At 41.1% G+C, this 18,730-nt stretch overlaps 2 protein-coding genes across 4 annotated transcripts; one reads left to right on the forward strand and one right to left on the reverse strand.

The window, feature by feature from the left end:
- The first annotated feature begins 132 nt into the window (after positions 1 to 132).
- On the forward strand, positions 133 to 12,285 carry crlf1b (cytokine receptor-like factor 1b). Of its 3 annotated transcripts, XR_005077700.1 has the most exons (9): positions 133 to 1,341; positions 3,924 to 4,202; positions 4,290 to 4,419; positions 4,645 to 4,817; positions 6,958 to 7,115; positions 8,802 to 8,970; positions 10,316 to 10,501; positions 10,948 to 11,097; positions 11,356 to 12,285. XR_005077700.1 is itself a non-coding variant. In XM_037114300.1 (8 exons), the coding sequence occupies exons 1-8, from the start codon at positions 1,284 to 1,286 to the stop codon at positions 11,370 to 11,372; spliced, it is 1,170 nt and encodes a 389-aa protein (XP_036970195.1). In that variant the 5' UTR covers positions 133 to 1,283; the 3' UTR covers positions 11,373 to 12,285. The 3 variants fall into 3 exon arrangements, 2 of the variants coding, with proteins under 2 accessions (XP_036970195.1, XP_036970194.1); XM_037114300.1 differs by lacking the exon at positions 10,948 to 11,097; XM_037114299.1 differs by lacking the exon at positions 10,948 to 11,097 and having other exon boundaries at positions 10,316 to 10,497.
- Positions 12,286 to 12,858: 573 nt separating this feature from the next.
- On the reverse strand, positions 12,859 to 16,345 carry rex1bd (required for excision 1-B domain containing). The gene is made up of 5 exons (XM_037114305.1): positions 16,189 to 16,345; positions 15,600 to 15,682; positions 15,265 to 15,469; positions 13,500 to 13,588; positions 12,859 to 13,312 (listed from the first exon to the last, which is right to left on the reverse strand). Exons 1-5 carry the CDS (start codon positions 16,189 to 16,191, stop codon positions 13,240 to 13,242), a joined length of 453 nt encoding a protein of 150 aa, XP_036970200.1. The 5' UTR covers positions 16,192 to 16,345; the 3' UTR covers positions 12,859 to 13,239.
- Positions 16,346 to 18,730: the final 2,385 nt, after the last annotated feature.

Consider the following 18,730-nt stretch of genomic DNA (forward strand, 5'->3'; position numbering starts at 1 on the left):
CGTGGCGTCACACGCATCATCATCATCATCATCATCACGCACAGGCTGTCTCCCCCCCCAAACACACACACACACACACACAGCCTGCGGAGCAGCCCTCACTGCAGTGCACACTGAGGCAGGGATGATGACATTCATAAAAAGGTGTTAGAGAGTTATCAGGGCCGAGCTGCGGGAGGCAGATGTCCCGCACCGAGCTGGCAGATGGAGCGATTGTTCAAGTATCGACACTTCACACACGATCGATGTCACAGTTGATCAGCTTAATGTAAATATCCTGAGGGCCACAGCATCTATCAGCTGAGGAGGGGGAACAAAACGGCTAAAGAAATGTCATGACTGTTTGCCCGGTGGTTTATTTGTGATGCACTCAGTAACTTGTGTTGAAATGATGATTATAATTGAGGAATATTGCTCAGTTTTTAATAGTTGAGCTTAAAGGGGCTCAGTGTAGTTTTGGAGAAAGAATTGTAATTTTTACATTATTAATGTAAATATTACAAGGTGATGACACAAAACTCATACATATTTATCTTTTCCATAACTGAATAAACAAGCTGTTCTCGGGGGAAAGTAAGGTCCCACACTGATTTATCTGTGATTGGACAATAGCATGCAATAATATCTGTCAGGCTCTAATAATTAGAGAAGAGACAAATAATAAAATGGGTATAACTTAAGAAAAGGTATTTAAAGGTGCACTATGTAGTTTTTGGGGAAATTCAAGTGACTATTTACAACAGTAATAAGGTAATAATACAAAGAGAGAAATAGTTATATGACATATCTACACATAAACAAGCTGTTCTCAAGGGGAAAAAAGTCCCTAGATCACTGTTTGAAACTAGAGAGGTGGAAACTTAGTAAAGTCCTGCAAACATACTAAAAAATGAAAGTGTGTTTTCCTAGGAGGACAGTTAGATTTTGATAACTTCTCTCTCTTTCTCTTTGTCTCTTCTGCTGTGTGTGTGTGTGTGTGTGTGTGTGTGTGTGTGTGTGTGTGTGTGTGTGTGTGTGTGTGTGTGTGTGTGTGTGTGTGTGTGTGTGTGTTTAGACAGGGAGGGGACGTGTTGAGGAGCACTAATGGCTCGTGGCTGTGTGGGAAAACAAAGGAGGAGCAAACAGCGTGAGCCCGAGAACAGCAGCAGCAGAGTCAGTCTGGAGTTTAAAAGGGAGCAAAGCTCCTGTTTCACTCAGTTTCCTCCTTCTGAGGAGCCGCTGGAGAGCGAAGCTGCTCCAACAGGGACAAAGACAGAGAGGGAGGACATAAAGCTGACAGAACCATGTTCTCCTTCACGTTTCTCCTCCTCCTTGTTCCACATGTGTTGCTGTCCTCGAGACGTGAGTACCAAACTTTAGTCGACAGACAGACAGACAGACAGATATCCAGCTGTAGGTCTTCACGTTTCTAAAGATTATGTCAGTGTTTTAGACTGAGCTTCTGTACGGAGGCTTCAAACAAACAAAAACAATTCACCATATCAAACTGTTGCGGTTGTTTAATGTAATAACTTAACTCTTCTTCCCCTGCCCAGGTGTCATTATCACCCCACCTATAATAATTATACCAGGTAACCACAGCAGGTAGATTTTCAAGTTTAAGCTCCGGTGTTTTTATATACACAGGTCATTTATACAGGGAATCAACAGAGAAAGTGTATTTGGATGTAATAACTGAATGGGAATGTAATTTATTTTTTAAATACAAGAGTTTAAAAAACAAAACTAGTGTTGAGTCCTTCGTGCTACTTACCCAGAAAAAACAGAACAATCTGACATTAACGCAAAAAATTTTTAAGACCGATATCACCATTATATGTTTTAAAAAATCATATCCACAGATCAGCCATGCATATTTTTTTTAAGTATTAATATTTGCAGTCATGAGTGTGTATGTTGTGCTATCTGTAGTGTTTGTACTTTTATGAACTTTTGTTGTACTTTGGGAGAAGCCAAAGGAACATTTCCCCTTAGGTGGTCAATAAAGTTAATCTAATCTAATCTAATCTAATATTAGCAGTCAGCTTGTGTATCAGCCAGACTAATTTAGCAGTCTTTCTCTAATAACAATCAAGTATTGCTCAAAAGGAACTGCTATGTCCAGAAAAATAGAGGAGGCATAGCTTACATGATAGCAAGAAGTATTGGAAAAATCTCTGAAGGATGACAAATATATAAATATACATAGTGGTATGTGTCCTTGTTTATCTCAACCACAATGCTTATATATGTAGGAAACATTTGATAAGATTGAACTGTAACCAATTAGTGAAATATCAATAAAAAAAACACAACATAATTGTAGCATTTTCCCTTAAAGTAAATCTAGATGCTGTGATGCCACATTAATGTGAGAGAAATCATTAGATGTGATTGTGTACCTAATGGGGGATTACGCTGAGAACAAGCCTATTAGACATGGTGGTGATGCAGCTGATGAGACAAATTGAAATAAACCGTGTACATCGGCGCTGTCGCATGAAAGAACTCCAAGACTGAGGAAACGATCTGCGAGTAGCCTTGTTATAGGTGATGGAAAGAGACACATGTATCGCTCCTCTGGCATGTCAATACAGTTTTCTTCTACTCTGCATCTGTCTCCGTGTTGGATGGATCCAGTGAGGCTGGAGACGGCGCAGTGGCACATATGTTGGAAAGCTTGTCCGCCGCCCACTTGGAGCAGGCACGCTTAATAAACCTCCACACATTAACCCCTCGTATCTGTGCGAAGAAGCAGCCCAGTGGTAACATTCAGACACACTGCGGAGGGTTTCCCAGGGGCATCAATCATAAAGGCAAACCTAAAGTCTAAGAGAGGTCGAGGTATGGAAAAGCATTCAAGGATTTTAACCGACAAACCAGGGTGACCTTTCTGACTGATCCCACCAAGGCTCCATAAATCCACTTCATTACTGGGTCATAAATATGTGCAGAGGCTCTGTTGTGCTGCAGTGCTGCTGCTGCTGCTGCTGCTGCTGCTGTACCCCTCTTCCTCCTCCTCCTCCTCCTCCTCCTCCTCCTCCTCCTCACACAAGTTTTCTTACAGTTGGCTAGAAATGTGGACACACTGCAATCTTTTTTTTTTTTTTTTTTTTGAAAGTAGTGTGTTTAAACGCTGAACAGCCATACAGGATACGATAAGTGTTATTGAGCGGAGTCTAATTAATGAGAGGTGGGAGGGAGCTGAAAGCCTAATGTTTGAATGAAAATGATGGTTGTCAATGTTTTGATCTATTGGATACCTTGGAAATGGTTTACTGCTGCAACCCCGCATGAAACATATAACACAATAACTACGCTGGTGGCAAAAAAAAAAAAAAAAAACATTTTCATCCGACAAAAACACTTAATTGATTTTTTTTTTTACAATTGATCAATTAAGTAATCGGTCAGGCAAGATATGCATATTTGCAACCTAAAATCTCTTAAATGTGACCAACTTGCAGCTTTTCCTAGTTTGATGTTTTTGTAAAATTAATATCTCATATATCCTATAATGTTTTTGGACATCCAGTTGAACACAGCAAGTCACTACCTTCAACCCTGGGGTTAGGGGTCATTAGTAAATAGATTATTAGTAATCATTGAGACTGATAACTGATACGTCTGCTACTCACCTACAATAATGTGATAACTTTGGTGACTTTGCAGATTCTGAGTATTCAGTGTTGATGAGCTGGTGTGGGCCAGGCATTGAGTGTAACCACAGACAGAGGATGCTCCATTAGATTAATAAATTGGCTCTCTGACACAAAAAACACCAATACCAACATTCAGAGAAATGCAGTGTATTGGCCTTGATAATCAGCCAGGCCGGTAATCAGTGTATCCTTATCAGGTGTCCTGTGTTGATGAATTCTTCTTTCTGAAGAAAAGTAAAAGCACATTAAAATGTTTTTCTTGTGCATGTGTAACCCTCCCAGATGTCGCAGTGATCTCCCCTCAGGATCCCGTCCTGCGCATCGGCTCCAGCCTGACAGCCACCTGCACGCTGAGCCCCGAGCTCGGCCTCCACTCCAGCTCTTTGTACTGGACCCTGAACGGCCTGCGCCTGTCCAGCAGCAGCTACAGGGTGCTGAGCCCTGACACCGTGAGCGTCACCCTGAGCAACCTGGATGGCTCCCAGCAGCAGTCTGGAGACAACCTGGTGTGCCATGGAGCTGATGGCCACGTCCTGGCCGGTTCGTGTCTCTACGTGGGCAGTAAGTGGAGGCTTCTCCGTCTCTTCAACAGAATTTGTATTGTTTCATTATAATTTTTCTCTCTATAAATGTGTGCGTGCTCTCCAGTGCCTCCAGAAAAGCCAGTTAATTTATCGTGTTGGTCCCGCAACACGAAGGACCTGAGCTGCAGGTGGACCCCGGGGGGCCGTGGTGAGACCCACATCCGAACCACATACACCCTCAAGTACAAATTGAGGTGAGCGCCCCAGACCTGCTGCAGCTCACAGGTGATCACCTCGTCCAACACCGCTCAGGTAGACTAGCAACAAACGCTTCAGCGCATTAGTTAATCATCTGAGACACGTGCTCAGCTCAGAGGCTGCAGTCTGTCGTGTCTCGTGTGGAAACAGTTGAAGATGAACATTCGGTGTTTTCAGAGACGAGCGTCAGAGGTTATTTTGGTCGCTGTGTTTCTGTCCAGGTGGTACGGGACAGAGAGGGAGTGTGAAGACGACGTCACAGGGAAGCAGCGGTACTCCTGCCACATCCCCCGCAACCTGGCTCTCTTCACCCCGTATGAGATCTGGGTGGAGGCAGCCAATCAGCTGGGCTCTGCCACCTCTGACATCACCACCCTGGACATCCTCGATGTAGGTGGGTTGAATGAAACTCAAGTATTACCTTCTGTCCTGTCCACGCATTTCTTGTCTTGTCCTTGTCTTTTTCTTTTGCTTTCCTTTCCTCTTCTTTTTCAATGTCCTTTCGTGTCCCATCCTGCCTTTCCTTTTACTTTACTTTCCTTCCTTTCCTTTTCTGATCTGCCCTTTCCTTTAGTTTTACTACCTTTACCTCCATTCCTTTCCTCTCCTCTTTATTCATAGTTTCCTCTCCTCACCTGTCTTTCCTTCCTTTTTACCCAGTTCCTTTCCTTTCCTTTTCTGACATGTCCTTTTATTTCCTCTCCTTTCTTAATTTGCGTTCCTTAATTTCCATGTCCTTTCCTTTAGTTCTCTCCTCTCGTCTCCTCTCCTCAACTTTTGTTTGTCTGTAGATCTCCTACATATGGCGAACACACGTCTCTGGAGGAGAGGGGATTTATTTTTATGGTTTGTTCCCTCCAGCCCGCTGCTGTAACAACATTATAGGTTCAGGCTGAAACTCTCAAAGATAAACTGTTTTGCTATTAAAGTTAACCGCACTTCAGATGCCTCTCAGGTTAAAGAGACCTATAGCAGGTATTCCTGAGTGCTAACGTAATATAGCAGTGTCGCGGCCACAGTTTGAAAGCCGTGTTTGTCGTCCGTCCCTGAGCTTCCTCTCCCTCCATCAATCCTTGCTGCACACTGAAGAACCAATAAGTTGCTGTGCGTGTGCTGGAGGAGGAACGTTGTCGTATGATATGCATTGCACTGCCTCAATAACAGACACTACACGCTCACAGAGTATTTTTCCCTGCTCTCTCGAGCTGAATGTGACAGCACAAATAAAGTACATCACGCAGCAGCCATGGATGCTGTCTGAAGGTTACCAGCGGGAAACTCTTTTACAAGACATTTAATAAGCTCCTTTCTTTGCCTCTCGTGCTGCCGTCCCCTTTATCTTTCCCTTTGTCTTCCCCTCCTTCAAAGCACTTGATCTGTTTTATACTTACTGAGGAAGAACAGACTGAACTTGAACAAAGCCCGTCTGCATGGGAGGAGAATGTTATTTGTCAGGCGAATTTTTTTAGACAATCAAATGAAAAGCAATTATATGAAACTGCACAAAACAATTTCTGATAACGTTTTTTATGGGTCAGGACATTTCATGGTAAATAAGTGGTAATAGTTTAAATGAATCTCACCTAACTCACCAAAAAATATTGAAAATTACCCTCAATATTATTTAGTATTAATATCCTGCCATTGTCCAGACCCTCAGCAGGTCACTTACATAAAGTGAGCTGTGCAGCTTCACTTACAACTAGTTTCTGTAACTGTTAGTAGTAAATAGTAAATTTAAGTAATTAAATGATAATTTTGTATTTTATTTTATTACCACACATAGTTATCATATGGAGATACTTAAATGATTAGGAATACTAATATATGCATCTCATAATGTAAACTTTAAACAAACTAACATTTTAGAAGAACAGTTCCACAGTTGGACTGATCCGACCTGCAGTCGTTGAGCAGAAACTAGCTGGAAGTTTCCTGGAATTTAAATGATCAGCTGTTTATTAATGGCCTCTTGGAAAATAGCAGAATATGATTATTATTAAATCATGTCGGAGTAATTTTCAATACATTTTGAGGTAATTATCCTGGTGATTGGGCGGGTCATTCCAAGGATAACCACATTTCTCTGCACTTTTCAAAGTACCAGCTTGACTTGGATTACATTAATTTACTGACTGGCCTTTTTTGGTTTTTATTCACTGCTTTCAGAAAATTAATGTCCTTTTAGAGAGAAGAATGAATTAAGTCCAAAAAATAAAACTTGATAATAATTTTGAAAAAAATGTTGACTTTCTTGCTTTCCTTCAAATGAGGAATTTAAATTAAGAATTCTTTAACAAAAAAAAAAAAAAAAACATTAAGAAACACATGAGTAAATATAAAAGACTGATTGAAGCAGATGTCATCCTCACAGAATGATGTCATTTGATGTTTGTCTTTCCTCAGTGTTACAGTGTTCACTGTTGGTTTCATTTTTCTCTTAAGGTCAAACCTCTTTGCATTCTGTGTCACTGCCACACAAACTTTACATCTGCTGCATATAACTTCTTAAACACTTGTCCTTGTCCGTGCAGTGACTACAGACCCTCCTGCCAACGTGCAGGTGAATCGTGTTGGCCACCTCGAGGACCAGCTGACGGTCCGCTGGGCGAGCCCCCCCGAGCTCAAGGACGTCCTGTTTCAGGCCAAATACCAGATCCGCTACAGACTGGAGGACAGCACTGAATGGAAGGTGATCCACACACACACACACACACACACACACACACACACACACACACACACACACACACACACACACACACACACACAAACCTGCAGACTAACACGCTTCCTCTGCAGCTATGACACCTCTGAGACAGCTGTGGAAGTATTTGAGGTGCAGTGCTGAAGCTGCTCCTGCTGCAGCTGTCGCCTCTTGAATATAAAGCAAATATCACTTGTGTAAAAGCCTCGACTGGTGCTTTTGAGTCTTTGCTGGCAAATTTTTTGAAAGCTGGTTTTGATCCAAATGTGCAGTAGTGGAGCAGTTCAGAGACAACAGTCCTTCAAACTGCTTCTTTGAGGTTTTCTGCCCACAGGGTCCTACTATGTTTTCTCTGCTGTGCAGGTGAACACCATGTCTCTTTTAAATGAGAGGACTGAGTAAATAATGTTGGAATATGTTTAAAGCCACATTCACAATTAAATCAAAACAAAGTTTAAAATACTAAGAGTGAGAAAAGACGCTGTAAATATTTCGCTTTCGTTGAAGTAAACGAGAACTGACCCTCTCACCAGTGTTAATTTTGGCAGCCATTTTAGATTTAGTCATAATTTTTAACCTGTTTTCTTTTTAAAGAAGCAATGTGTAAGATAAGGCCAACATTTAAGGTTAGAACATTCACAAAATAAACTAACATCATAAACAGCATGTGAAGACACAACAGTGTTTAGGTTAAGTCAAAGATGTCTATGTATTGTATTGTAGAGATGAAGTTAGCATGCTAACCAGCTAGCCTTGGTCTGTTATTGCCTTGTAAAAGCACTTTGACAAACTCCAGGACCACTAGCACCACAGCTAACTGAGACATTAGCTAATGGTAGCTAACTAGAGCTAACGATAATGAGCAAAGAGCAGCAGTTGTTGGTTGCTTTATGTATTTGTAATTACATTTGAATTCTGGCCATATTCTACAAACTACACCTTTAAACTAATTGAATTTGGCTAAGCTATACTAAACATTTCGCTCTGTAAACACTTTTACTTGTGTTGTGTCCAGATTCCTTACTCTAGTTGGATAATTTTAGCCTTGACTCTTCCATCACCTTCTGCATGTGTCACTCACAAGCTTTGGCGCTAGCATACCGACGTTAGCTAACACATTAACTCAGACACTGTTAACATGGATGCCAGGTTCAATCAATCATTATGTTGCTAAAAGAAGCAGAAACACTTTTTTTTTCCGAGAAAAAAACAAGACAAACTACGTTCCAGCCAGGTTAATGTAGCTTGCTAGGAAATTAGCTACAAGTTGACATAGCTGACTGCCCACTAACACTGACTTAAAGTTAGCAAATATATGTTTGGTTAATATTAGGACTAAAAGTTGGCTAACTTTTTGTGGTATTAAGAGCAGGATGGTTCAAGACTCCCTTTACTGCATACCATGATGTTTCCTTTCTACCGAATTATAAATCAAACATGTCCATAAATCTCTTTTTTTATGTTGAAGCAATCATGTAGCTTATTTGGGACAGCATCACCTTGGATTCTGGGAATCTGCACCAGAAAGTTGAGGGAATTTTCAAAATGTTCCAAAATATAAAATATGTGTTTTCCAGCTCATCAACTTCCTGTATTTGTCATGTAAAAAGATCGTTGCCGCACATTTTTCATCCCAGTTTTCGTTAACAGTCTTAACACTGCCTCTCATAGGTGGTGGATGACGTAGGTAACCAGACGTCATGTAGGCTGGCAGGCCTCCAGCCCGGGACTGTTTATTTCGTCCAGGTGAGGTGTAATCCAGTGGGCATCTACGGCTCTAGAAAGGCCGGCATCTGGAGTGACTGGAGCCACCCGGCCGCCGCCTCCACACCAGGAAGTGGTGAGTTCTTTGCCATGAGAGTTTATAGAAGACTATGAACAAAGCAGTGCCTGTCTCTTCTGCTCATTCAATACAAAAAACATCAAATGTTTAAAGGCAGAACTGTCTGTCCTTTCAGTGGCTTTTAAAATGTTTTCCAACTGTCTGTGATGCCCACAAATCTTTCTAATAATCAACCTTTCATCGGCAATTAAAGCCAGAAAAGCAACGTCGTTATCCCTGTTTCAACATCCTGAACGAGCAGATCCAAACCGCATGTGACCCAGGAGGAACCAAACATCAATAGGCTACATACCTTGATAGAGATCTCCCAGCAGAGGATTAGAGGGAGCTGCAGAGAGCCAGGGGGACATTTGATAGATTTTGGATGTCGGCTTCAAAGATTGATCAAGCTAAAAAGCTGGTTGTCTTGTCCGCAGCACACACAGGGCCTATAAAGTTTGAGTGGAAGCAGGTTTGGGAGCAGGAGGAGCAGATAATGAGTTACACTGGTCGTGCGGTACTTACCCTCTACGGAGGGAGGAAGTCGTTATCGGGCTCTGTTGTTCGCCATGAAGAAATGGTTGTCGTAGACTTTCAGTAGCTCGTCTTCTTCAGAAAGATCAGTGTGGTACATCACCTCCACGTTAAAATTAGAAACATTTCTCTTTAAATCAAAGTGTTTATATTTGTTTTGCAAAATTAAGCAACATTTAACATCACAAATGTTCACTGAACAACAAGATAAACTTACTTTAGAACAATACCTAAAAGTAACAATTTAGAGTTTAATCGAAAATTTTAATTTCTATCTCCTCGACCAATTCCTGATTTTTGCTATGTCTGACCCATTTACACACCAAAACGTGTGAATATTGGGCCCAGGTTTAAAAAAAAAATCCCAAATTCCTATTTAATTAATTTACTAATATTAATCTGCTCATGATTTCCAGAGAGATCTGGATACTCATAAGAAATAAAATAACAAAAAATATGATTATTAAATCATGTAAAATTATAAAAACAGCAATATAGATAAATCAGTTAAAAGCAATTATATCTGCAGCTCTGTATTTTTGAGTATAAGTGTATCTGTTTTATTGTATTTTTATCTTTTTTCTTTTTTTTTTTTCTCTGTGAAAACGCTGACTGCATGAAAAAGTCACAAACATGTCAATCCTATTTGTGCTGACACAACACATGGTGAGCATCCACACACCACCTTGTACCAGCACTTGTCCCGACTATAACCTTGATGCTGTTCTCTCCTCCTCCCTCCCCTCTCTTACCTCTACCTTTCCTCCTTCACACTCTCTCCTATCTCCTCCTCCTCCTCCTCTTCAACCCCCTCCCTCCCTTTTTCCAGAGCGGCTGCAGAGTGGCTCCTGTGATCCGAAGCCCGGCGAGCAGAACTCCACCCTGCGGCGGGAACTCAAGCAGTTCTTCGGCTGGGTCCGCAAGCATGCGTCCGGCTGCAGCGGCATGTCGATCAAACTGTACGACCAGTGGAGGGTGTGGCTGCAGAAAACGCACCGAACGCGCAACCAGGTAGGTAAGCAGAAGCAGAATCTCTCCCTCTCTCTCTCTTTATCTGTCTCTCTCTGTCTCTGTTTTCATTATCTCCGCTAAGCCACTCTCACAAACACAAACAGCAACTGCTGCATTAAAGTCCTGAGCTGAATTTCTGACCCTGCCTTTGTTATGCCATGTGGTCAGCATTTTTTTTTTTATTTTCTTTTCTACAAACACACAGAGGACTGATCTGTCTCGAACTGGCTCTGGGAAGTTTCAGTCCAGACTTTATGATCAGGTAAAATGTGTGGTTTTGCCTTTACTGGCCCAGAAGTGAAGGCATAAAAGCAGATATGCACTCAGATTTTATTACATATTTTAACGATGGAGACGACGACCACAACAAAGAGAGGCCAACATGTAAATGCAATCAACAGCCCCGCTGTAATGTGCTCCTTTTGTGTTCTGTTTTTCTCATGGCGTGAGGAGCCCCCTTCTCGAAAATAACTCAGGCCAAATGGCAGAGCCGGAGCCCCGGCATCGTCTGAGCGAGAGCAGCCACATCCTCCTCTGCTCGGCCCTCGAACTCACAGAAACCCTCACTCCACCTGACTCGATCAGTTCAGCAGTCTCCAGGTTTTTGTGCCTCATAGGGCACACGCTGTCTCCTGAATAATGTCTTTGTTCACAAACTGTGACAGGCTCCCATTGATTACCCTGAGAGGTACGGGAGCAGTACCTCAAGAATAAGAAAGAGATGATGCAAAAGGAAGAAAAGAGGGGGGACGAGATTACTGTGACAGCCAGACAGAGAAATGATCCTGATGATTGTAAATTACATGGTATCTCCTGCTGAATTATCCCAGTATGAACCATCTGCTTTTGTCTTTTCAGATTCTGCAAGACGATAATTCATAGCAGCACCGCCCAGCACCACTGTGGTGTTTTAATTCAAGAACAGCATCAAGAAACGCTGACAGTTAACTGGCCCCGAGGGCCCCGGCTGTGCGAGAGGTCCAACGCCCTCAGCCTGACTGCAGTTCTTGGTCACAGTCTTGAGTTTAAAGGGCCCGGGTGGAAGATAAGTGAGACAATGCAGCCTTTTTCTGCCTTTATCCGCTGACTGTTAGATCTGTTTGCACACATACGAAGGGCCTCAGTGACTGCACCTTTATTGTAGGGCAAGAAGAGTTATTGTAACAGAATGTACAAAACAACCCTGACCCTCCTGTTCCAGGTTAAGACATGTTTTGTTGTGAAACTGTGGACTCTGCATGACATTACAGGGTTATGATTGTTATGTGTCTCCACATCCATAACTATTGGAAATAGCTCTGTGTAGGGCTGCAACTATTGACTGCTTTCTTATATTGGATTACAACGGACACAATTTGTCTTAAAAATAGAATAAATGCAACTCAGAATCTCTCCAAAACTGCCTTCAACTTTTAACCCCCTCTTTTGACATCGTCTTCTGAGTTTTCATTTTGTTGGTTTCTTTGTGAAGTGTCTTTGAGTATTATGAAAAGTGCTATATAAGTTAAATGTATTATTATTATTATTATCATTGTTATTATTATTAACCCTGTCCACATGGTGAGGGTGCTGAGTGACACTTTCGGACGTCCCCCAGGAACATCTTTTAACCATCTGTTTACCTGTTATTTTAAATGTAGACCAACCAACCAGAGTACACAGCACATATAAGTTTAACAATAAGCGGTAAAGATTGACCGAGGTACATCCAGGTACTACACTGTTATTGGATCACAGGTTGGGACTTACGAAGGGTCAATTAAATGATTGTTTCATCAATAAAATGTCAAAAAAAAAAAAAAAAAATAGTGAAAAACACACAATCACTTCTGAAATACTAGGCTGACACCTTCAGATATTTTGTTTAGTCTGATCAGAATCCAAAGATATTCAATTCACGAGGGCATAAATCCAAAGAAGCAAAATAAACTAGAACCAATTAATGTTTGGCATTAGGTAACAATGAATAAATGAAACACTTCTCAAACAAAACTGGCAAATGGCAGATCATTTCTTCTTTCGATCTATTACTCTATTGTTTCAGCTCTTGTTCAGTGAAACCCAATAATAAGCTGTTAGAATGCAGTAATCCTGCACCATACATGCAGTTAAATCTGAGAGTCCTGAACTGCAGCAGCGTTGGTTGTGTAGCAGTGATTGAAAATCTATAACATACGGCTCACTTTGTGTAACTTGTATATGACTGTCCCGAGTCTTTGTTTGAAGACGCTTTTATATTGTTTTTATAACTGCATATTTAAAGAATGTTTTTTTTTTTTTTTTTAAATCTAAGTTAAATTCTTCTACAGTACCAATAATTCCTCTAACAAATACTGTGTATAATGTATAAAACATTAAAACTTGTGTCTGAAAGTCTCTTTTATTAAAAAATACGATTCATTGAATGAACAAAGATTGCTGGATAAGCTTTCAAGAAATTATTTACACAAGTCTTCACAGCATAAAAAAACAAAAGGAAATAAAGATGGTTTCTTGTTTTTTTGCTGATACACACATTAACTGAAACGCATGGCTGCAGATGGAAACACACACAGAGCCACAATGTGAAAAGCCCCCTGGGTGGAATAAGACTGCAGCAGCGAGCAGGGTGGGGCCGCAGGGGGATCAATAAGTGCAGCCCGAGGAGTCCAAGATGGAAGTTGCAGCAGAGTGGAGTTGATCTGTCAGCGCGGCTGTCTGGTGATGTGAGAGGGCGGCTGCAGGTCTCGTGGGAGCCACCTGTCAATCAGACTCCTCAGAGTCATACTTAAAGTCCTGCATGATCTCACTCAGAGCCTCTTTGTTCTTGATGATTCTAGACAAGGAAGGAGCCCAGAAAACATAACAAATTAGTGATGACGTGACAGGTTTAACAAACGAAGGCTGTTAAATGAGGAGGAGACAGGAAGTTCTGCAGCAGACAGCAGGCGGATGGTGAGTGAGTGGATGGGTCAGCAGGGAGTTCACGCAGTAAACTGAGGGGAGGTAATAGCTGCTCTTACTCTTGCTTGATCTCCTGAATCTTTTCTTGACAGTCTTCCTCCTCCGGGTGATCCTGGGCCCGCTGCCTGGCCAGCTGCAGCTTGGCTGTCTGTTGAGAAGGCACATCAGATACGATTTATGCAAACCATTCATCAGTGGAGGATGGAGACGAGACAGACGATGAACTCTAAGATAATAGGAGCTTTATGACGTTACTGGCAGAGAGGAAGTTAAGTAAATCTTATAAAAAAGGGAGTGTATTTATATATAAAGTGCTGCACATCACCTCTGAACACCAGATGTGACTGTTCAAGAATGTGTGAAGCACTGAAGCGTCAGCATTTTAACACCAGGCTCATTCAAACCATGACGAACATCACAGACAGACTGCAGCTTTCATGAGAGCAGACTGCATCGTCACCGAATGATTTTCATTGAACTGATATTAGTGTTTGTTGTGCAACTGGCAAAAAAAGCAGCAAATGATCAGTATTGTGGACTGTTTCCACTCATAAAGGGTGTTTGTTTAAAACATTTACGACTTGAGCTGCCTGAATAAAATGTCCCTTGGTCCCCAACATAAAAGTGGTAAAAACAAACTGTGCTTGCACAAAAACGCTGCCTCCTTGTGGTGAAACAGAGCAGCTGCATCAAATGACATATTCATGGAAATCAGGTTGAAAACATCATTGACAAACAAAAGGCATTCTTGTGAGATTATGAACCAAAACTGATATTTAGTCATACAGTAAAAAAAAAACATTGATTTATTTAATTTGTTTTAATTAATGAATACACTGGTCATATCAACCATGCATATAACAAAAGAAATCAATCGGAAATTAGGAATATCATACTCCTTTAAAGGATGATTTGAGTAATTGTGATTTGGACCCGAGTCAACTCACTGTTTTGTAACTCGATACGACGCGTCGTTGTCTTGAGATATGATGACTAGAATGTCTAGTTTCATGTTTTCGTGAAGGTTTTCGTCAACTGGCCGTCAGTATGTCACTTTATAGATCAGTAAAGTTTCTGTTTGATGACATTTGCTTCCTTAAATCTCAATAAACCAATTAAAAATGTCAATGTTATACTTTTTGAACAAGTCAAAAACAAATTGGTCAATAAGATTATTTGACTGGCACCAATACATTTTCTTTTCTCTAAATGAAGTTTGCACACTGTAGGTAAAACTATTTCACTTAAGTCTCATGTCTGCCTCTGAATTTAGCTATTCATTTACTTGGCTGGATTTGACTGTTTTCTTCTGTCATCTTTTAAAATCTATGTCTCATTTATGGAAAGTCTTATTCGGTTTTTTATATACTTTATCAGTCTCAAAGAAATTGCTTGGGCTAAAGACTGCTCAAAATTTCAGCAACATTAGAATTAAAAAGCAAAAACACGATAGAGAAATTACTCAAAACATGTAAAAAGGAGTACATGCCGACATCAGACAACTAAAAATAAGATACATTTTGTGAAATAAGTAAATTATAATCAAACAAAAACAGAAAAGGTAGAATATGTAATAATACTGAGAAGTAATAGAAGGTAATAAAGTGTATGATATAAAGAATATTGCACCTGGCAATGTAAAAGTATATCTGCACATGATATTCAATTTCATATTGCATATTATATTGTAAATACAGTATTATATTACCGTTTTACCAATTTACTGTTACAGCATATACACATTTTTTGGTTATAAAAACATTCCTTATGAAACTGAAATCTTGTGGCCTCCATATAAAAGATGCACAGAGAGGGTTTACATACCAGCTCAAGTTTCTGCTTCTCTTTGCTCTGCAGCTTTTCTATGTGCTCAGAGAGGTCTGGCCTGTCGAAGTCGTGGTGCAGCTTCCCCTTGATCTGCAGCACTTCATTGGAGATGCCAACGAAGGCCTGAGTTATCTCGTGGACCAGCTGCCTGTAGTGGTCGAAGTCATAGTGGGGCCCTGTCCTCAAGTACGCCTCGTGCCCTCTGGAGGCAGCAAAAACATCAAACAACGAATGTGCCGCATGATAACATGTCTCTGTGTCTGGAAATCAAGAAAATTGATCCCTGGAGGAAATAACAGTGACAATGTGTAGAAGAGCATATAGAGACTTACTCTTCAAAGAGCTTATAGGTCTCCACCCGCTCAGTCTGAAGGTGATAAAACCTCTGGATCAGGGCTTTAAAGTCTGTAGGGACCTACAGGAGGGAAATCACACTGGACAAATTTAATACACATCTAGTGATGAATGATATTGAGAGACAGAATAATGAATCCTTCCAAGACAGATTGCTGCTATTATAATTGCTGTGGTTCAAATCAAACGTGTGAAAATAAATATAGTTGGGCTGAATGTTATGAAATGTTTGCACATATCATGACTTCATTGCCTTTTTGTCTTTGAACACACTAAGCAGTTTGTTGCTGTTAGAGCTCCCAGAACCTTCATGTTCTGACTTGACTAGCTGTTTTCAGAGTTTATCAAGAGGAAATAATACAAAGGCTTATTACATCAACAATCTGATTTAACTGAAATAAAGTCTCAGCTACCAGACAGCTCGCTGACTGACTGACTGGTTAAAACACCTCAACTTCAGCATCAGTAGCCAAGTTACCATTAGCTTAGCTTAGCTTAGCACGTGTAGAAGTGCTAGTTTTAAGGCTCTCAGACGTTAAACTGTTGTATAAAATGTCAGATACTCACCATGATAACCTGCCGGGGAATTGTGTCGCTGAGTTCCAATAGTTTATAACAGAGACATGTTATTATTCTGTGAACTCAGGACGTTATCTCTCCGCAGTGTGTGTGAATCAGCAGCCTGCCTGCCCTGCTACCCGGAAGTGACGACGCTGCGCTGTGTGAACCTTTGGATTTCAAAATAAAGGTTATCGTGTACTGTAACAACAGACTTCCACTGTTCCTTCTGTAGCTTCCATTGACAAGAGACAGACTGTCTTGTTTAATGAATGCAGTTTAGACACAACTCTGTGTTAGATTAAATGTTTGTGTGTTTGTTAGTGCTATGTGTAATAACATTTCCTGTGTGCAACAGTTTACCAAGATTAACCCAGAGCACCTTGAATGTTAAAGGGATAGTTCGTGTTTTCTGTATACAACATGCACTTGAACTGATATAGATCTTTTTAGGTGAGCCTTGTGTTAGGTGCTTAAATTTAGCTTTGCATCTGGGCACTGTTCACTGCAGTACAAAGCTGAGCATCTGGGCTGGAGCAGCTCTCTACTTCTCCAAACGGAAGCTGCGCTGATCGGTGATTACGGTAGGGAACAGATTGACTACAGATGTGTACTTTATATGACCCCACTTCAAAAAACACAAATTATCCCTTTAAAAGAGACATATAATGCTCATTTTCAGGATCATAATTTCATTTTGGGTTATTACTACAATAGCTTTACATGCTTTAATGCTCAAAGTTTTCTCAAACTGTCAAGTGCTGCAACACTTTTGTTCTCCTCCGTCTGAAATACTCTGTATTAGCTTCCGTCTCTTTAAGGCTCCTCTTTGGATCTGATTAGTCAGCTCACACATGTCTAACCCAGCACTACTAACACCAAAAGAGTTACTTTGCTAAGTAAATTCTTACAAACAGTATCTGAATGGTAACATGTTACAACGAATAGCCTGTAAACACTAAATAATATGAATTTGTGAAGTAACAAGTAACTAAATGTATCAAATAAAGTGGAGAGGAATAATAAAGAAGCAGACAAAGGAAATCAAGTAAAGCCCCTTAAAATTGCACTTAACACTTGGGAACAGTACTTGAGTAAATTCTTCTTACATTCATTTCATCACTCACTGCTCAAAAATGTTTCTACTGCAAATAAATATGGGTCCCGCATATCAGTCTTTAGTCTCCTTGATTTCTAATTGTTGGTATCAGCCCTGATGAAGCCATATCGGTAGACCGGTAGTGAATGCATTGTAATTTTGCATTGTCATTTAAAGTACTTTTAAGTGAAAATGGCTTATCTAATTAAAAATATGCAATTTAAGCTCAAGGGGGGGATATTCCAACCACAAAAGTTTACATGAACAGAGAAATTGACAATATATCTGATGAAACATAAAACCATCAGACGAAAGCAGAAAAATATTCATAATGATCAGAGAAATTTCATCAAAAATATCAAATAAAATGCTGATGTATCAGAATAAAAACATACTCGTGTTACTGAGGAGGAGCTGCTGCTGACTTATCTTCTATTGACGGTTTTATTTTGAAAAAGTGACATAAAGCCTCCAACAGCTGACTGACACACTGACCAATCAAACGTTTCTCTTACACAATTAGGAAGCAACACATCTTTTATTTCTGATGTGGCACTAGAAAAAAAAAGAAAGAAATGCATTGACAACAGTTTTGAGATTGATGTTTTTTTTTCATAAGCGCAACATATGACGTAAACACCTCCACAGTAAAACACCTGAGATAATGTGCTCAGACTACCTGTTGCTGACACCCCCACCTCCCCCTCCCCCCCTTTCCACTGGAGCCCTGATCCGTCTGCTTTGTGTTTATGCGATTAGAGAAGCGTTATTCCAATATGGAGGAAGGGGGTCGTGGAGCTACTACTGTGCAGACGCGGGCACTCCTACGCCTTCGGTCTCCCTCCGCCGCTCATTGGTCCGTTCAGCATCTTCAGCACCACGCAGGCTGAACAGCGACACACGGCCGCGCAGCTCTCACCAGATGAGGATGCCGAGCGGCGGACACTGCCCTCCACGGTGACAGTCACACTTGTTTTCTTTTTTCTTTTCTTTTTTCTTTAATTTGATTTGTTTTTGTTTTTGTTTTTTAGCCATGTTGGGATCGTTTCACTGGGTTTTTGCAGATGTTGACAGTCGGTTTATTTACAGCTGACTGTCTCCATCGCTTTGATCGGTAATCGCCTCCCTGTGTCGTCTAACTCTGCGAGAGGAAGCTGTTTTTCTTTTCTTTTTTTTCTTTTTTTTTTTTGAATCTTTCTCCCATCACAGATGCTCAGACTCCGAGGTCGTGTTGGTTTCACCGGGTCTCCCTCCCGTCGAGTCGACAGGCATGACGGGCAGTAACGCCGCCGCTCGGGTTACAGGCAGCGGCAGCATCTCATGTCCAGTGCCGCGTCAACAAGCCTCGCCGCCCGACCACCTGGTCCCCCTGCCGGCGCCCCGGTGTCCGCCGGTCCCCGGACGCCTCTTGTGACATGACAGCTCGGGGAAGGAAGAAGAGGATCAAGGGTT

The sequence above is a fragment of the Acanthopagrus latus genome, chromosome 11 (assembly GCF_904848185.1).
Source record: "Acanthopagrus latus isolate v.2019 chromosome 11, fAcaLat1.1, whole genome shotgun sequence".
In the NCBI taxonomy this organism is placed as follows: Eukaryota; Metazoa; Chordata; class Actinopteri; order Spariformes; family Sparidae; genus Acanthopagrus; species Acanthopagrus latus.

Excerpts from the sequence above, each read along its gene's own strand:
- rex1bd (XM_037114305.1), bottom strand. Across the intron at positions 15,470-15,599 it reads ACCTATAAGCTCTTTGAAGA|AGGGCACGAGGCGTACTTGA; the intron begins GTAAGTCTCTAT and ends TGCTGCCTCCAG. Across the intron at positions 13,589-15,264 it reads AGAAGCAGAAACTTGAGCTG|ACAGCCAAGCTGCAGCTGGC; the intron begins GTATGTAAACCC and ends CCTTCTCAACAG.
- crlf1b (XM_037114299.1), top strand. The coding sequence starts at position 1,284 with ATGTTCTCCTTCACGTTTCTCCTCCTCCTTGTTCCACATGTGTTGCTG. Across the intron at positions 4,203-4,289 it reads TTCGTGTCTCTACGTGGGCA|TGCCTCCAGAAAAGCCAGTT; the intron begins GTAAGTGGAGGC and ends CGTGCTCTCCAG. Across the intron at positions 4,420-4,644 it reads ACCCTCAAGTACAAATTGAG|GTGGTACGGGACAGAGAGGG; the intron begins GTGAGCGCCCCA and ends GTTTCTGTCCAG.